The 20429-nt window shown below is 41.9% G+C and overlaps 1 protein-coding gene across 1 annotated transcript; it reads right to left on the bottom strand.

Moving 5' to 3' along the window:
- Positions 1-489: 489 nt before the first annotated feature.
- LOC134209533 (uncharacterized) lies at positions 490-3840 on the bottom strand. The gene is made up of 2 exons (XM_062685511.1): positions 2570-3840; positions 490-850 (listed from the first exon to the last, which is right to left on the bottom strand). The coding sequence occupies exons 1-2, from the start codon at positions 3838-3840 to the stop codon at positions 490-492; spliced, it is 1632 nt and encodes a 543-aa protein (XP_062541495.1).
- Positions 3841-20429: the final 16589 nt, after the last annotated feature.

Below are 20429 nucleotides of genomic sequence, written 5' to 3'. Positions count from 1 at the left end.
ATAATATTTCTTGAAAATTGGACCAATCGTCCTTTTTTTTTAGTTGTGAGAATTCCCAAAAGTATCTAAATTTTTCTATCAAATCTCCGTTCGATCATAGTACAGAATCAAAATACTTTTTAAACTTGAAAATAAATTGAGGAATAGTGTGATTCCCCGAAGAACGGCGCACCCAACTAATGAATGTAGCTTCGCTCATTATCCTTAATGAGAGCTTCAAATATTCTTCGAAAATCCCTTTTCATATTTTTTTTTATATATTTTTTTTTCTTAGAAACTTTGTTCAGAAAAATGTTCGATTGTCGCCACACAAATGCTTGATTTCGCAAATTAAATTTTAAAACTCCCCTTGAATTCAACCCTGTATTAGCGTGCAAATGAGGAAACATGGAAACGTCAAGATATATTATCTTGCTGCAGTCTGAACACCTCGTAATAATTGGATACCCTCTCACTTAACAAAGTCATAAATAGCCCAATCTGAATAGGCTATAAAGTAACAACACGAACGATGTTGTCGGCCCCGGCATGAACTTCCACGATACGTCCCATTTCCCATCGCAGAGGTGGAGAATTTTCATCTTTAATGATCACCAGTCGACCGATTTCTATGTCAGCAGCGGCTTTCAACCATTTCGTTCTTGGCTGAAGTGTGGCAAGGTATTCGGAGTGCCATCTTTTCCAAATGTCGTGGAATATTTTCTGTGTTTGCTGCCATTGACGAAGACGATTGAACGGTGTCGAGGAGTAGTCGTAATCCGGAACTGCTTTCAATGCACTGCCGGTAAGGAAGTGGCCAGGAGTAAGCGCCTCGAAGTCGCTAGGGTCGTCGTTTAGCGGAACAAGAGGCCTAGAGTTGAGGCAACTTTCTATCTGTGCAAGTAATGTTTCAGTGTCATCGTAGGCCAATATGCGTGTTCCTAGCACTCGGAAAAAGTGTTTTGGGCCGATGCTATGGCAGCTTCCCAAAGCCCACCGAAGTGGGATGCCTTCGGTGGGTTAAAATGCCATTTGATACCCTTTTCGTTGCATTCTGTTATAATTGCAGCCTTGTGGTCTTCACTGCGAAGTAGGGAACGAAGCTCGTTGTTTGCCCCTACAAAATTTCGTCCGTTGTCGCTATGAATTTCTGAGCATATCCCTCGCCGGGAAACAAATCGACGCAATGCTTGCAAGAACTTTGCAGTACTCAAATCTGCCACCAATTCGAGGTGAACAGCTTTCGTACTAAAGCAGACAAAAACAGCTACATACGCTTTTCTTGGGGCAGCTCTTCTATGAGGTGGTTGGATCTGAATGGGTCCCCAGTAATCAATGCCTGTGACCGTGAAGGGCCGCGACGCAGTCACCCTTGCCCTAGGTAACTCTGCCATAAACTGTTCCAATAACCTTGGACGATTGCGGAAACAGCTAACACAATTACGAACGATTTTCTTGACGAGGTCCCTGGCCCCTATGATCCAGTACCGAAGTCTGAGTAGAGTGATCAGAAGTTGTGGTGCCGCATGTAAGTGTTGTAGATGATACGAGCGAACCAAGAGCGTGGAGTGAGATTTCTGCTCGATTGATTTCCTCCGAGGTGAGAAAGGTGCCAATGCGAGGGTTGTACATACGCTGCCGGCAATTAAAATAGAATCTGATGCAATAAGCGGTGACTCGTAGCATGTGATTATAGTTGGAGAATTTGTCTACGTATTGATCGTTGAATGACGATTCTTCTGCAGCCGTAACGGTAGTAATAGGTGCTCCTTTGGCTTCGCGTAATGCTTCTTCCGGTTGATTGGAGTTTATTAGACGAATTGGCCACTCATTCGGTTCACTTCGTAGCCATTTTGGGCCACACCACCACAGATCCTTGTACTTAAGGTTGTCAGCTGATGTTCCTCGCGATATTAGATCAGCGGGATTCTGGCTTACCGCTACGTGATTCCATACACAACGTTCAGTGGCAAGCTGTATCTTCAAAATTCGATTAGCCACAAATGTAATCCAAGAAGAAGGAGTGGATTTTAGCCAACATAGCACTACGGTTGAATCAACCCAGAAGAATGTTTCGATTTTTAACTGGAGAGACGATACAACCCTTTCGTATAGTTGAGCCGCAATTAGGGCCCCGCAAAGTTCTAATCGCGGTATGCTTTGCTTTTTCAGTGGTGCGACTTTCGATTTTGCAGTCAAGAGTGCACTCATTACTTGATCTTTGGAATTTACGGAGCGAATATAAACACATGCCCCATAGGCGTGTTCGGAAGCATCTGAGAAGACGTGTATTTGGATTGTTGTTGGGTTTGGCAGAATGACGCAGCGTGGGACACGAAGCTCATTAAGACTGGGAAGTTGTGACTGATACGATTCCCATCGAGCCTTGAACGTCGGTGGAAGTTCTTTATCCCATTGCCACTGTTTTCCGTCTTTGTCTACAAGTGTCCAAATTCCTTGCATAAATATTTTGGCAGTCGTTATGACTGGCCCTACTAGCCCTAGTGGGTCAAACAAACATGCTATTTGCGAAAGCGCCATTCTTTTGGTGAGAGGTTCTTCGGAGGGATACGAGGCTCTGGTCTTATACCGTAGCATGTCGGTGTTTGGCACCCAATGCAGTCCGAGCGTTTTCACACTTAGATCTCGTTCTAAATCGATAGTGGATTGAACGGCTTTCTTCTCAGGAGCAACGTCTTGTACAACAGCTGATTCGTTGGAGATCCATTTACGTAATTCAAATCCCCCCTTCTGTAAAAGTGCTTCCAGTTGCTTTCGCAAAGCAACAGCTTCTTCTATCGTGTTTGCTCCAGAGTATAAATCATCGACATAAAAGTCTTTCCGAAGCACGTGCGCAGCATCCGGGAAATTGTCCTGCTCGTCTTCGGCGAGTTGTTGCAGTACCCTTGTGGCAAGAAAAGGAGCGCTGGCGGTACCGTATGTAACGGTTTTCAATTCGTATGTATAGAGTGGGACTTCGTGTGAAGGACTCCAGACGATGTGCTGTAAATTGTTGCTTTGATGATCAGTAAGAATCTGCCGATACATCTGCTTAATATCGGCGTTGAGAAGAACCGGGCGGATTCGAGAACGCATAATAATGGACCTTAGGTTTTCTTGCACTATTGGGCCGACCATAAGTGCATCATTTAAAGATGGGCCATTTGGTGTGGGACAAGACGCGTCAAAAACAACTCGTACCCTTGTGGTGGTACTGTCCTCTTTAACGACAGCATGATGGGGTAGATAATAACATGGTCTCGGAGATGATTGATTCTCTTCAACGCGTTGCATATGACCCGATGTCAAATACTCGTTCATAAAGTCACAATAATGTTGGTTGAGTTCTTCATTTCGCGCAAGTTGAGTTTGCAGTAACCGGAAACGACGAATAGCAGTACGGCGATTGTCAACGAGATTTACGATCACCTCTTCTTTTACAGGAAGACGCACGATGTAGCGACCGTCGGGATTTCGAGAAAATGTTCGGCGGAAATGCTCTTCACACGCAATTTCTTCAACAGAGTAACAAGAACGAACGCTGTCTTCTTCGATGGACCAAAATTTCTCCATGAGATTGTTGATGTCACTCACGGTGGCAATATTACAAATGATTGGAGTGGTGATAGAAGGCTGTGTGGTTTCCCCGGAAACGACCCAGCCGAAGACGGAATTCACGAGAGTTGGTAATCCATTCCCAAGCTGGATTCGGCCTGTCACATTGAAAAGCTCAACGGATATTTCTACTTCCAATATGAGATCAACATGGTTCGGCTGATGGAAGACAGGAACTGCTAGCTGAATGCTTGGAGGGATCTGGTCTAAGGCATATACTGGGGTGGAAGGAAGATCGATTGCCATATTTGGCAGGACGAAGAAATCTGGCAGAGTAATTGCAAACACGAGAGCGGATTTTCGATAGAAACTTGAAATGCGATTCCAATCCCTGCGAGTGGAAGATGGATTCGTTTCCGTTGGGCCTTCAGTGTTTGAGAAAACGATTCAGTGGCGAAACAGCATTCACTGCCCGAGTCAAGCAATGCCCTGGCTGTATGTTCCCTTCCATGGTCGTCAACAATGATGACAATGGCAGTAGCGAGAAGTACACTTTTTCGTCTGCGGCCGGCCGTCGCGTAACTGATGTGCTCGTCAAGTGATGCTGATACTGATGCGGAGGGTTGTTCGACAGATTGATGAAGCGGGTTCTCTTTGAATTCGGAGACTTCATTAGACTTCGAGGCTGGAAGACCGGAACTTTGGCAAAGCTGAGTGTGGTGATGTCCTTTGCACTTTCGACAAGTGCTTGAGGATGGACATTCCTTGGCTAGATGACCCTTTCGAAGACAGTTCCGACAGAGCTGATACTTCCGAACTTCTCGTTCCTTCTCATCAACGGACAGTTTAGAAAACACGACACATTGATAAAGTGGATGACATTTTCATACAAGCGAGTCCATTCATCTATATTGGCTCCCGAAATGCGAGAGAAATAAAAACAAGAGAGTAAAAAAATACAGAGCACTGTGCTACAAACAAACCGAGTGCACATGTAGCAGTATGCTGGCGGGAAAACCCGTCGCAAGTAAAAGATCCGCTCCGTGCAAGACACAGCTCCCAGTTCGGTTCGTTTGAACCACACGGTTCGCTCGCTAGAATCGGTCGCGACTGATCCGGATCGAGATCCGTGTCGCACGGATCTGAGCTGGTGGCGCAGCTCTCGCTTCCATGTCATAGCAATTTCGAGCTGGACGACGACATGAGCGGAACTGAGAGTTGTTCGGATCTTCGGATCTTTTGCTTGGTACGGGTTGTTCGCTACCGCACTACTAGAGTAGAGTGGGGCAAGAGTGCGCGTGGGGTAAGAGTACGTTTTCGATTTTTTGAAGTAATAAAAAAAGATAAACTAGCAGCACTGCATCAGTTTGACAGGTATTCTGGCCAACTATTATCATGCGTAATTGTAAACGATTTGAATAAACAACAAGGGAGATATGAAGTTAGATAACTTTTTGGTCATTTTGCTAAAAATAATTGGATTTCCGCAACTAGTATTTCATTACCATATATACGTTCAATCTGGTGAACATTATACCATTTCGATAACCTATTGTATAGAGTACTTTATGGTACAGAACACCAATCCGATTGGTTTTCCAAGAAGTCAAAACCATTACTTGAATAATTGTTGGGACTGTGGGGTAAAAGTACGCAGGAACCGGTGGGGCAAGAGTACGCATATGAATCTTCAAGTTATGATGTCAAACCCGTATCTCCGGCCGAAATAAGACTTCTTCCAAAGGGTAAAGATCCACAACTAAGAAAATAGGGACAGAATTTGAAATTATCACAAGTTTTTAGGATAAATTGAAGTACTTTGGTATTAGAAAGGACTTAGCGAACAAAGCACTAAGCGATATAATGAAATTGTATTAGGACTTGTTGTACACCTAAACATAGTACGAAAACACAATTTCATCTAAATGATAATTTCATTTAATCAAAAGAAACATTCATAAATTACGCAATGTTTAGCTGGGAGGGGTTGTGAGGTGTGTGACGCTCCATATAATTTTTAGAGGATTCATACAAATAGTGTAAGATAGGGGGGGGGGAGGGGTGATGAAATAGCCAAATTTTACGTTACGTGATTGGTGGACTTTCTTTGAGGAAAATGCCTTTGTATACGCCACGCGAAACGTGATATATATTATTACCTCTGTAATTTTTTGGATATAAAAAAAACAATGGTTTTTCGTATGAAAGTGCACATTTTTAAGACCCCCTCCCCCTTTAAGAGTTACGTAATCTTTAAACATTCCCTAATATATGCTTATTAATCATCAATTAAATGTTATTAATTCTTATTTGTGTTAATATATACTTAAAGCACATGATTGGCTAAATGCGTACTCTTACCCCACCCGATGCGCACTTTTACCCCACCGGTGGGGTAAGAGTGCGTTTTTCACTTGTCTTGCAATAAGGGTTCTACTAAAACGATTCTCAATAATTTCAATATTTTTTCCACCGGGTAACATAAAAGAAGAGTATATGAATCATCGACACTGATTTGGTATGCAGAAGCTTGCTTCATAAGGGCCACATGATCGTTTGAAAACTAAGTGCGTACTCTTGCCCCACTCTACTCTAGGTATCTTTTGTGTGTCCGTTCGTAGCGCCGAGTATGTGGGTATGGGTTAAGAAATAGACGGCAAGCTAGATTATTTTTGCTTGTGTATTTCTTATTCCTCTCTGCAGCAGAAATGAATTCTGTTGCTTGACTAGATGGTGCTGTCGCTTGGCTTGATGGTGCTTGAGGTGCAAATAATAAATGATCAGCACGTGCGCGGTACTGGACTGGAATGCTCATACAAGCTCGCTTGTGTTGTATACCGCGAGCGTGGTATTTTCGTTTGTGCTGTACAAAATACAACAGCGCGCGTACTCGAGTTCGTACGCTCGAGGGAGTTTCTCTAGGCGCGTGTTTGACAATGATTTCATCAATTTAAAGTGCGCTGCTGAGCTGGGCTTCTTTAAAAAAGATCCATGGCTCATCAGCTCAATGTAAGGAAGCGAATCTTTGGAACAGCTCCTGAGCGGAGCGCCCATCTCTAGTCGCTATGATAGGGCCTGCTTGCGGACACGCGCAGCGTTTTGAAGGGGCTTAGCAGAGCCTACTGCCAATCCAACCACATCCTAGACAGGCCCCCTAACTCTCAAAGGCCGTGGGGAGAAATCACCAGACCCTGGTATATAGTCCCTGCTGCCTCGTTTTTTTGCAAGCAAGTTAAGATCGGAAAGGTATACAATGAATCATTCCTCGATGGAAAGTCAACGACAGCTAGCCGCCGCGATTCTATCGTTCCATTGACGCACCCATTCCAACGGCAACAGAATCGCAGTCGCCAAGCGATAGAATCGCGTGTGTTTGGAGGAACTTTAATAGAATGGCCAGTCGTTGACTTGATGCAGTATGTGCATTTTTCGCAAATGATGGCAAGCTGTATGTGGAATTGTTATAGGTTAGGATTAATTTCCAATGTATTCCCACGAACATGAACGCGTAATTCGTGGTTGAAAATAATCCCATATGACAAGTGCCCAAACTGAGTGAAATGTGCGTATATACCTACCTAGTATCGAAAACAAAGAATTGGTGCGCAAATTGTTTTATTTCACATCATTGTGATTTTTTTTCAGCAGTGAGAACGCTGGATTACATCAAAACATGACACAAATGTTATTGATATAGGAGCATATTATTAATAGTAGAACAGATACCCTACGTACATGCTCGCAGAAAACCTAATTGGAAGTAGAAATTCCTATGGTAGGTGCACTTCCGTTACTATGAAATTCGATATGCCTATAAGTTAAATTTCCGATGTGCCGCATTGGTAGGTACCAAATGTATATGTAAACAGCCTTGAATCAAACATATCGCTTCACATGCCTTTGTGTAATGTAGCTAGATGATACGATAACCGTATGGGAAAATCCTAATATGCAGCATTCCGAAGAAAACGACGATGACTTCCTGTGGGAAACGTAGACGTCTGCTGGGCGTACTCGGACACGGGTAACCGAGTCTGGTTCCTTAAGTGAATTTTAATCATGTTCAAATCATTTCTATATAAGCATCCCGATGGAACTGTAATTGAACTTTGATGAGATGGGGCACCCATAGGGATGGGAATTGTTTATTCGATCAACATGTCGATTGACGTCATCGGGTGTGGACAGACCGACTACTATTCATTCATTCAATTAATTCATGTATGATTTTGAATCAATAGTCGGATCTAGAGTGGAAAGGTCATTTGGAAGATGTAGTTTTAATTTACTCTATACATATTTGTGTTGCTTTTCAATCACGATACATTGATTCTGATAATGGAAAGGTTTATAGTTAAGCTATGCATTTCATTGCAATACACACACTCCTTAGTCTCAATATAGGGAAATGGAAAGTAGAAAAAACATCTTGGAACCTAAAGTACTTGCACAGACATACATACATTGCACAGATGATATTCCGAGTTTCACAGCGTTTTTCACAGAGTTTTACAGATTCGGAAACCTTACTATAATCCATTTGTTTCGTCCAGGGTGGGACGACCCTACGTTGTGATTTATTTTTTGATGTGCTATTCTGGGCGACGAATGAAGGAAACTACTTCTTCAACTGAACTTCTGATTTATTGCCTCCGAGAGGCAGCGTGCCAGCTCGGAGGTTACTTTCGAGACACTGTACAAAACATGAATTTGAGAGTCGCCTTTTATAGGCGACTCTTAGTACGGAATATTACATTATTGGGGACGTGTGCACAAACATTTGAATTTAAATCTAATTAGATTTGCAGCGCGCCAAATGCTACGTATATAACGCAAGCAATTGGCGCGAAGCAAGTGAACAAAAAGATCACACAATTGAACGGCAACCTGCACGCTTCTTTGCTCGCCTGCCACGCTGCGATGAAGCGATGTGTGATCGAACACCATTATTATGCGATGCTGCCAATTCGTAAGACAAACAGAGCTTCTAGACTTTACAGCCAACTCAATGCGATTATAGACATAATTCCAACGGGTGATATCTAGATCTGTATGGGCGACTTCAATGCGGAAATCGGTTCCGACAACTTGAACCATTAGCGAAAATCACCAAAAGTCATTTATCCAAAAGTCATTTAGGCTCCCGGGCCTCTTGAAAGGAGGATTCCAAGCTTTTTGAAAGGAGGCCGCCGAGCCTCTTGAAAGGAGGCTTCCGAGCCTCTTGAAAGGAGGCTTCCGAGCCTCTTGAAAGGAGGCTTCCGAGCCTCTTGAAAGGAGGCTTCCGAGCCTCTTGAAAGGAGGCTTCCGAGCCTCTTGAAAGGAGGCTTCCGAGCCTCTTGAAAGGAGGCTTCGAGCCTCTTGAAGGAGGCTTCAGGCCTCTTGAAAGGAGGCTTCCTGAGCCTCTCTTGAAAGGAGGCTTCTGAGCCTCTTGAAAGGAGGCTTCTGAGCCTCTTGAAAGGAGGCTTCCAGAGCCTCTTGAAGGAGGCTTGAGCCTCTTGAAAGGAGGCTTGAGGCCTCTTGAAAGGAGGCTTCAGGCCTCTTGAAGGAGGCTTCAGGAGCCTCTTGAAAGGAGGCTTCAGAGCCTCTTGAAAGGAGGCTTTGAGGCCTCTTGAAAGGAGGCTTCTGAGGCCTCTTGAAAGGAGGCTTCTGAGGCCTCTTTAAAGGAGGCTTCCAGGCCTCTTGAAAGGAGGCTGAGCCTCTTGAAAGGAGGCTTCCGAGCCTCTTGAAAGGAGGCTTCCGAGCCTCTTGAAAGGAGGCCGCGGAGCTTCTTGGGAGGAGGCTGAGCCGCTTGAAAGGAGGCTTGGAGGCCTCTTGAAAGGAGGCTTCCAGGCCTCTTGAAAGGAGGCTTCTGAGTCTCTTGAAAGGAGGCTTCGAGCCTCTTGAAAGGAGGCTTCCAGGCCTCTTGAAAGGAGGCTCTCTGAGGCCTCTTGAAAGGAGGCTCTGAGCCTCTTGAAAGGAGGCTTCCAGGCCTCTTGAAAGGAGGCTGGAGCCTCTTGAAGGAGGCTTCCAGGCCTCTTGAAAGGAGGCTTCCGAGCCTCTTGAAGGAGGCTTGAGGCCTCTTGAAAGGAGGCTTCCAGGCCTCTTGAAAGGAGGCCTGAGCCTCTTGAAAGGAGGCTTCCAGGCCTCTTGAAAGGAGGCTGAGCCTCTTGAAGGAGGCTTCCGAGCCTCTTGAAGGAGGCCTGGAGCCTCTTGAAAGGAGGCTTCCGAGCCTCTTGAAAGGAGGCTCTGAGTCTCTTGAAAGGAGGCTTCCAGGCCTCTTGAAAGGAGGCTTCGAGCCTCTTGAAAGGGAGGCTTCTGAGGCCTCTTGAAGGAGGCTCGAGGCCTCTTGAAGGAGGCTCTGAGCCTCTTGAAAGGAGGCTTCCAGGCCTCTTGAAAGGGAGGCTTCTGAGCCTCTTGAAGGAGGCTTGAGGCCTCTTGAAGGAGGCTTCCAGGCCTCTTGAAGGAGGCTTGAGCCTCTTGAAAGGAGGCTTCTGAGCCTCTTGAAAGGAGGCTTGAGCCTCTTGAAAGGAGGCTTCTGAGCCTCTTGAAGGAGGCTTCCAGGCCTCTTGAAAGGAGGCTTCCAGGCCTCTTGAAGGAGGCTTCCCGAGCCTCTTGAAGGAGGCTTCCGAGCCTCTTGAAAGGAGGCTTCTGAGCCTCTTGAAAGGAGGCTTCTGAGCCTCTTGAAAGGAGGCTCGAGCCTCTTGAAAGGAGGCTTCTGAGCCTCTTGAAGGAGGCTTCCGGGCCTCTTGAAAGGAGGCTTGAGCCTCTTGAAAGGAGGCCTGAGCCTCTTGAAAGGAGGCTTCCGAGCCTCTTGAAAGGAGGCTTCCGAGCCTCTTGAAAGGAGGCTTCCGAGCCTCTTGAAAGGAGGCTTCCGAGCCTCTTGAAAGGAGGCTTCCGAGCCTCTTGAAAGGAGGCTTCCGAGCCTCTTGAAAGGAGGCTTATAAGCCTCCGAGGAGAAGGAAAGGAGGCTCTAAGGTGGAGGCTTTCAAACCTTCAGACTTTAGATTTTAGTTCAGAAGTATATTCTTAACTAATTATACAACATTTTATTTCAATCAGGTAGAATGCATTGAAGATGTTTTGAATTTGTTTATTCGGCGTTTTGTCCATTTAGGATTTTGTCCTGCATCCCTTTATGCACTGATATACGGAATAAACGTAGTGCCGACAACGTGTCTGATCATCACCTCTTCATCGGCGAAATACGTCTGTGCATTGCTCGGATTCGACGGCAGGTAGAGAGAATTAGACTACGTTTCAACACACACCGACCGGAAGCTGTCACAGTGAAAAGGTCCTTTCGTTGAAGAACTGGAGACATGCACTGCAGGTATTCCAGAAGGTGGCAACGTGGAAGACCAATAGAACGCCATCATGAATGCCTTCATCGTCACCAGCGAGAATAATCTGGGCGAACTACGCACCCAGAGAAAACAATGGATCACAGATGAGACCTGGAGGAAGATAGAGAGAAGAGAAGAGAAGCCAATGTCTTCGTCAACGATACTCTGCTCTGTAGAAGAAAGTGGAACGCCCATTTCGACGGAACAAGCAAGCGTGAGTGGGCTTTTTCGCCAACGAAAAAAGAAAAGGCTGAGCACTTCGAACAACTTTTTCAAGTGCCAAAGACATGGTGTATAATTACACGTGGCGAAATAGGCAAGCTTTCAATTAAGAACTGAGGAAATGCTAATAAAACACTAAGTTGAAAAGCAGGCCAAGTTCCACTTGGAAAGTAGAGCAATTGAAGAAGATTCGGTTATTTTTTGTGCCCACATATTCATAAATTTTCAATGGTTCCATATCATACTCTAGTGAATGAATTTCAACTCTGCAATGAAATATTCTCGCATTTTACCAACAACGAAGTGCAAGCAACAGTTTTTAATTATTATTGTTTTATAATTGAAATAATAATCACAAATGCTGAAAGACAAGCACAACAATGCTCTCGGAGCGTGAAACAAATTAAATATTGTAACTTTTTCCTCCCTGTATGGTTTCGTCATACATCCGTCGTCAACTATTTGCTGCCAACTTCGGAAACGCATACTTTTATGATTATATTTATTACTGGAAAATATTTATAAATGAAATATCTCCGCAAGCGGAGAGCCGATGGTTATGATTCCGTTGGCCGCCACCATATGTTGTGAGTGACTTTCCTTTCAGGAACAGTGGAGTTTGTCGAATGCCCACAAGGAGTAGTTATGATAGGAAATTGCATAAATATGCGATGAATCCGTTGTGTCAGCAAATGGGGACTGCTGTGCAGCATGGCCAGAAGCACTGGAGCCGTTTTTGTTTGTACTCCGCTTAGCAATAGGAGGACAAATAAGCCATTCCATTGCTGTGGTTGTAGTAAACGGTTATGCATACTGTGAACAAATTTATAATAGAGGGTGTTTGCAATGAGCACATTAGGTAGGCTGTACGTACAATTGCAATGTGTATCTAGGAGCAGGACATACTCTATACGTAATGGGTATTCAAAACCGCTTCAGATAACAGTGATCACCAACTAACCACACTGATTTGATCTAGAAATCATTTCCTCGAGTGATAAAAAACTTGTATGCATATCAAGGGCCATCCAACTCTAAACTTTGGCATAGTTCGTACTCATTGCTCCGCAATAATATTTCGTAGTATTCCTAGTATCGATGATTTTCTGAGATCGGTCGCTATGGGATGTGCAAATGAATCGTTTGTTTAAGAAGGTGCCCTAGTAGTACAGCTCAGATCGATTTGGTTGCAGCAACTCCAATGTGTTTGGGCGCATATGAATGACAGTGACTGATATGTGACAAGCGTGCTACTCGGGTACACATGGGAAATTGTCGACCAAAATTTACATTTGTACATCCTGAATTCGCATCAAAAAACACATACTCTGGCTAGACAAACACGAACCAATAGAAGAACTAAAAAAATCTCAATATTTGAATCGGTTTCTAGGAAAGAGCTGGCGAACCACCAAAATTCAAAGTTTTTTTTTTCCGATGTGTGACGCTAGCTTTACTGTTTGTTTGTTCAAGAGATTCTATCCTAGCACTCTGGAGATTTATGAACTGATTTGCCAAACAATATTTTAAACGAGAAGACAATATGGCACCGAGAATCATTGATCGACTGATTGCAAGCTGAATTAAATAATCTTCAGGTTTCGAATCAATCGAGCTGATAGCTCAGTTGACATTTCTAGATAATCGTTCTGAAAGCATTGACATGAAGATAATTTAAAAGCTTAGAACAACGATAGCCATATAATTGACGTACGTAGATCACTCTGGTGGCAAGAGATTGTTGAGTACCGTCAACTGGGGGGAAGATGATCATTGAGGTGAAGATGATCATTTGATGTGTCAGTCAAAAGTGCCAATTTTGTTTATGAAACGGTAGTCAACAATATTCTCCATTCAAGTAATGTTACCGCTAGGTAGAAATCCGAGTTTTTCGATTATAATCGTGAAAATGTATATTTTGGAAGAAAGAGAGAGATAGTCATAAATGGCGCTATTTTCGTTTCAAATATTGACTTCTTAGACTTCTTTACGTAGTAAATTCAACATTCATACAAATAACCTAGTGTATTTTGATTACTAGGTCATAATTGTTTTAGCAGAGCTGTCTTGATCAACTTTACCCCAAACCAGATTATTCAAAAAATGTGTGATAATTTAATTTATTTTAATAAATGCGAACGCATTTCAGAAAACTAAAGTTGTTGATTATTGCAACGTATACCAGTACATGTTTTGAAAATATTTGTTTCGATTTAAAATGTAAACACACATTGTTATTGCATGTTTTGTCTTAAAAATGATCATCTTCCCCCCAGTTGACGGTACGTAAGCAAGTTTGCAGATTTATAAGAACTAAACTGCCGTTATACGCATGATTGTCCCATGTATATAGGAAACCCCAGCAAACATGATACAAATATGCGTATGACGGCAGTAAAGATCTCTGAATTCTCAAAATCAGCAAGAACATCGTTGAACTTCATTCGTCGAGGTTGAACGATTTGTAGGATTTTTCCTCAAAAGAACTGAATAGGATCCTATGTTATGACTTGCGACTCAAATTTAGCATTGGCCACTTGCTTCCGGAGTTATTCTGGGTTGTACTGGGGTAGGTTTTTTACTGGTTATTATTGCCAACTGCATCTTTAGGCTATGCTGTTAAAATTCCCTAATACTGTGATTTGTCAACTATGGGATGAATACCGGACGTAATGAAAGTCTGAGAATTATCCACCTTTCCGGAACCAGCTATAAGGAAGCAAATCCCGTGATGACCAAATTGAAAATAAAAATTTCAAACATGGATTGCGACACATAATATGTCATCATTTTGCGATCAGGAGTTTAAAACCGACTTCCGGAAATTGATATGACCCAACCTGGACACATTGTTACCATATGTCATTATAATATCGTGCATAGAAAATAGCTTTCGTTTTCATTGCTGAAGTGAACATAAAGCCTAAAAATCATCGGTGCTATGTCATTATAATGCAGTCAGTAAATAAAAAATTACATCCGGAAATTAATATGACCTGAACTCGCCACCATGGCACTTCTGATTTCTATTTTCGGTATCACAGTTTTTCAAAAAAATAAATAAATATGGCTTTCTACAATTAAGGAAAGATCCACAAAGTACGTCACGCAGAAGTCGGCTATTTTCAGACTCCCCTCCCCCCTTCGTCACATTTTTTTTTAATAGGCCTCTATAATTTTTGCATGAATCGTCACGCTGCCCGGAACCCCACGTCCCCCTTACAAGCCTGACGTATTTTGTGCATGGCCCCTAAGAGTGAAATCAGTTGTGATTCAATTGCATTGTAAATTTTTGAACACTATTCTAGCTTGAAACTGTATCAGAACAAAACAAACTCCCTGGTTTCTCCACCAGCGTTCCATTCATGTTTGAACATTTTTCAATGAGATGAATTAATTAAATTATTGCCATTTTTTTACTACCTCAGCCAGAACGATTCACTGAATGATGTAGAATCTACCGAATGGACCGAATGCTTTGAAATATTCTGCATCTTCAACAAACAGCCCAGTTTTCTTGAGATTCAAATGATGATCATTGTTGTGACCTTACCGATTTCCCAAGCTCGAGTTTTGTAGAATAGGTATTCCTTCCTATTTGCACCCCAGGCTCCTCTAATTTTCAGGTACAACAACGACAACGGCGGCGACGGCTTTGATAACCAAATATTCAGGTAAGTACTTTTCTGATGCGATAGATAGCACTTTTTTTAAAATGGTTTAACGTGGTTTAACACAGCAACAGAACTTTTATTAAAACAAACACTTTATTTAGGAACTACAACAAAAGACTACTAGGGGAAGTGGGGGTAGCACGCCCATAGGGGTTAAAACGCGCCACCACTGAATAAGGTTAAATATCCCCATTTTGATTATTTTCAATAGTCTATACGATAAAGCAATGAAAAATATTGCCATTGGATACATATATTTCATGATTTTTCTCTAGTTATACATGAAAAACTCGAAAAAACGATTTTTGCGTGTTTTGATGCAATTCTAGCTCGGTGGAATTTAGTCTTTCTGTCGCTGTTATACATTGATAAATTAATAATTGAGCCATGAGCCATGCTGCTTACTCGTGTTCTTTATGTTCCACACGAAATCGTCGTCAAAAATGGTTTTAAAACGATTTTATGGGCTTTCAAACTTCTGAGGTCGGTGTGGGGCATTACGCCCATGCTCATTTCGTATGACCGAAACAGCTGAAACATTCGGTTAATTGCCTTAATGTAGGCGCATCTCACCCCGCATGGTTTCAAAATCATTTTTTTTCGGGTGCTTTTTAAAAATCAAATTTCTGTGCAATAAAATGGACAATTAGATATCTGTTATCGGTAGTCAGTCGCAGATATGCTGTTCTTCAGTATGCGCTGATGAAAACTGGCTGAAATGGTGGTTTTCATTGATAAAAATGGCATTTTCCTTAACGTGGGCGTCCTACCCCAGTTCCCCTACACTAATTTCTTTATTCACTATTTTGATTTTAACTTTTAGATTTTAGATGTTCTGCACTCTATCGTTGCGAAAGTCGGACTAACGAATATAACATACAAAATTTTCTACTTCTCTTCGATTCGTAAACAACATGAATATGGACCTACTACAAATGACATCAAGCAACATGAAAAAGGTCCACATTTTGTTTCATTAGAAGTCGACTTAGCCGACATAGCAAACATATCATTTTCTCACTTCCTCATTGGCCCTGACGAAAGCGAGAAAACAAAATGGGGGCCGTCTGATGCTTTTTTATTCTACCCAGCAAGGAATATTCAATTTTAAATTTTAAAATGCTTTTTAAAGCGTTAAAACATATTGTAGCCTAAAATTGTTCACTTTTTTGGGTTAGAAATTTAATTTACTTTCATATATGTAGGTAACACGAAAGTTGAATTATTTTGATTAAAAAAACATGTGTAGATAAGCAGCCTCACATGTAGTTTTTTTAAAATTCTAATCCTACGTATTTAAAAGTTTTCAACATATCACTGTTAATAACATTTTGAAGGCATTTTAAAATATACTTCCTATACTTCACCATGTTGAAAAACAGTGATTTCACGCACACGTCCGTCGCCGCTAGATGGCAATAGCGCGGCTGCGTCAAAGCGAATTCCTCTATCCAGTTTTCCGCGAGCGATAATGGCCGCCAACTTGCCTGCGGGTTTGTCTCTGATTTGACATTTCTGGAGGTCAACTGCACCCACCGTTCGAGCATTTTGATCAATGTGGTACATAAAAAGGCTTGAATTCACTTAATCAGCACCTTCTTTTATGCCACATTGATCAGAATGCTTCTTTCGAAGCAGTACAATATGACTTCAAAAATGGTGATGAGAGAGTTAGTTCTGAAAATGGACTGCAAGAGTTCGGCTACGTGCCTGGTGCTGGAAATTTGGTTCCATCAGTACCCGCTAAGCTGCAGTAGACGACGGAGGTCCTTCGTAGCTTAGTAGAAAAAGCACCTGTCTAGCGTACTGGTTTCGTGGGATCAAACCCCACCGAAGGTAGTGGGCACCCTCCAATACCTTTTCCGAACTAAATCTATCACATGTGCTGTGCATATGCATGAATCGAGTTTCCGACATAGTAACACAGTTTAAGCCGGAATTTTCTGTTTTGCGAATGTTATTGGTATAAGGGCGTGTTGTTAATCTATCTATTGAACTGTCAAACTGTCTACCGATCGATTAAAGTAAACAAATACTTGTTGCGGTGTGGAAGTATTCGTATCGTCTGATATTAAAACGTCTGATATTAAAATGTCTGGCAGATTAAAACGCAATAAATTAAATGTATAAAATTTGTTAGAGTAACATCTTTTTTCGCGCAACTTGGGGGTCGTACACTAATTACGTAAGCATTTTTTCCGGGTTTTTTCGAACCCCTTCCCTCCATATAGGATTTTTCCCATACAAATTAGTTTTTGTTTACATGGAGCGTAAAAGTATGATAGACCCCTCCTCCCCCACAAGTGCTTACGTATTGTGTACGATTCCTTTACTATTAGAAACTTTGGTTTCCATATGAATCTTTGAAATTTAAATTGCATGAAATAACATGTGGTATGTGGTTTCATATTTCAATCTCCATCATTTGCTTCGACGTGCTCGCTTACAGTACAAACCAGAAAGTCAGACAGAAAAAATGTACCTCCCAGAGAATGCATCGGACTCTGTTGACGAGATAAAGATGCAGATGGAATGTGTGGTGAAAAACCTGTACTGAGATGGCATGACCGATGTTGACCGGAAGCAAGTATGCACAAAGGCATCAATTATGGCTGATTTGATCAAGTGCTTCAAGCTTCAATAGAACCATTGAAGAGCACTTACAACAGTTGAATAGTCTTTGCATAACACAGTTTTCCCTTTTTCTTACAACAAAGTTTTTTTTTCTAATCTGTGTTATTCCGATTGCCATGGATTGCTATGTTGTAGGTTTCATATGGTACGAAAAGGAAAATAGTTACAATATATAATACACCCAATATTTTTTTACACAGTTGGTATTCCTTAATTTCTCGGTTTACCTGAACTTTCACAGCTTTTTGAATACCACCTGAATTTTCTTTGATTTTTTGTGATTTTTTTTTCGTGGGGTTAACTTATTGCTTTATTGACGCTGATGGTCATAAGCGACGTAAACCCTACTGTGTAAAAAAAGAACTGGGTGTAATGAGATTTGCACTCGACGTTTCATAAAAAAATTATTCTATCGTTTTACACTAATCAACATTTTAACACTTCTTACTCTACTACTTCTATTACCTCAAGAACCTGAACTAAAAGAGACTGACCAAAGATTCGACCCGGCTATTTGTATACTAAATCTCCTAATGGGGCATATCACATCTGGGCCGCTGGTCATTGGACTTTGCTCGTGTGGTCTGACTCCTTTATTGCTGATCTATCGGTTTGGTCGGTGTCAGGTGGGCTACCACGTTATTATATGATTCAACATTATTTTTGTTTGAAACAGATCTACGAAAAATACGAAAAATTTTAGTCATTGAATGTCTTTGAAGTTTTTTGCTATCCTGAAGATGAAGCCGAGTGTTATGGAGGCTTTTGAGGTGATAGCAATGTGTTACTTAAAAGTAAGCATAGAATCAAGCAGAACTTTTAGATATTGCCAGATTTTTTCAAAATTGAACGAACCATTAAAAAAAATGGCAAACCCTTCATGAAAGGTACCGACGCGCTTTCTGCACCCCGTTTACTTGATTCTTATAGGTAAATATGGCATTGTGATGTATCGTTTGGCGCGGCCGTACCTTTCAACAGTCATTCGTCGCGTGAAGTTTTGTGCAAGTACCAAGTTGGGAACATTACAAACTCCGCGCAGTGTATCATATCCAGAAAATCTGACAATATTTGATTACCTATTCCTTTTTAAGGCTAGCAGCACCAATTTTGTAATCAGAATCAAGTAAAAGTTCGTCGGTGGAAGAACACATATCGATACATATACAAATTCTGAAACTTGCAAGCTATGGAAATATTTGAACCCATATTTTGATGTTCAATAGCCTCTAATTTTACATCAAGAATGGATGTTGCAAGTTTTTGAACGTCAAACATTATTCAACGATTTGATTCATTTTTGGCTAAGGACTATACTGCCCATAAATTCATAACAGTCCCATGTAGATAGGAAATCAAGCAAACATGGGACTGTTATGAATTTATGGGCAGTATAGAGACAAGTTCGATTCCCGCACAAAATATGTAGTCATGTTTGGAGGTCGAAGTCTCGATTCTTAGTAATTCGATTAGGTCAACTTTTGTTTTGCCAGAAGGTTTAAAATAACTTCTTCTTTTACACGTTTCTGTTAGAAATGTGTAAATAAAAAAGGAAGATTTTATTTCATTTTTTATGTGTATTTTACCAAACCTGTGTTTCCAGATATCCTTTTCTGAATAAGTCATGTTTCGATTTCAGCCACGAGAAATACGGAGCTATTGAAAGCAAATGTATAGTGCCTTCTGGATTTTTTGCTTGTCTTTAACTATGTGCATTAACGCTTTGTTCCTTTTTCTCTTGTTCCAGAGGGCGAGTAATGGTGCTTGAGCCAAGGCTTACATGTGCAATGATGGACATGGGTGTTTATCTTGGTTTCATGGAAATCTGTATGAATTCATACGAGTGCTTTTGTCCATCAGTATATAAGCCAGGGCACTATACCTTATTTCCAGTGAAAGTTAGATTCTTTGAAATACGTATTATTACATATTATGTAATATGATTGTTGACAGTTGCAGTAGAAGTATCTATTTTTCCGCGAGCGTTAATGGCTGTCAGCTTACCTGCGGGTTAGTCTCTGATTTGACATTTCTGGAGGTCAACTGCACCCACCGCTCCGAGCATTTTGACCAATGTGGCATAAAAGAAGGTGCTGATTATATATTATTAGGGTGGTTCAAAAAATCGATTTTGCTCCACAGCGCTCATCTGATTCTTCATCATGTTCTGAGTGTCCTCTAAAAATTTGAGCTCATTTGGGAAAAAACTGATTTAGCACAAGCCGTTTCAAGTTTGCATGCAAATTAGTATGGGGAAGGAAAAAACAGCAGTTTACGGAGGAACAACTAGCTCACCTCAACAAGGGACTGGGGTATGCGATCACACAGAAATCAGACGTGGAACAGATCATCGTGGACATGGAGACAGCGATTTCCCGAAACATCGAGCAACAGGATCAAGGAACATCGTGGCAGACGCCATCAAAGAAGGACGGCACGGGACAACGAACCATGACGAAAGAAGGATTATAAAGGAGCTTAAGGAAAACCAGTATACTACGTAAAAGCCGATAAGGGAAACGCAGTAGTGGTAATGGATAAAGAGGACTACGACGAACAGATGACGACGAAAAATCAACGGAGGACCTTATAGACATTTGAGAGTGGATCCGCTACCAGGATTAATACGACTCACGGACAAAACAATAAAGGAGTGTAAGGCGATCATCGGAGAAGCCCGAGTAAAGACAGTAAACCCGGTTCTACCTAGGATTAAAGGACTATCAAAAATCCATAAACCCGACAAGGAGATGCGAGAGATGGTTTCATCAGTGGGTTCCTCTACCCAAAACATAGCCAAATGGTTGGTAAAGGAGTTCCAAAGTATGCCGAAACCAAACCAGTCATCAACACCCAGGAGTTCGCCCAGAAGCTGTTGGAATCAGGACACATCGAAGAAGAGGACATAATGGTATCATTCGACGTAGCGGCATTGTTCCCTAGCGTTCCAGTGAAAGATGCTCTGAATCTTCTAGAGGATTGGCTGCTAACACAAAGGACGGAAACAACATGGCGAGGAAAGGTGAAGATGTACCTAAATCTG

Source organism: Armigeres subalbatus, chromosome 2 (genome assembly GCF_024139115.2).
Source record: "Armigeres subalbatus isolate Guangzhou_Male chromosome 2, GZ_Asu_2, whole genome shotgun sequence".
Lineage (NCBI taxonomy): Eukaryota > Metazoa > Arthropoda > Insecta > Diptera > Culicidae > Armigeres > Armigeres subalbatus.
Note: the sequence above shows the minus strand (reverse complement) of the source record. Positions and strands in the feature narration are given on the sequence as shown.

Coding starts and splice junctions, on each gene's coding strand:
- LOC134209533 (XM_062685511.1), bottom strand. CDS start 3,840: ATGGCAATCGATCTTCCTTCCACCCCAGTATATGCCTTAGACCAGATC. Junction 851..2,569: donor CCAAACACCGACATGCTACG/GTATAAGACCAG, acceptor CCTCAACTCTAG/GCCTCTTGTTCCGCTAAACG.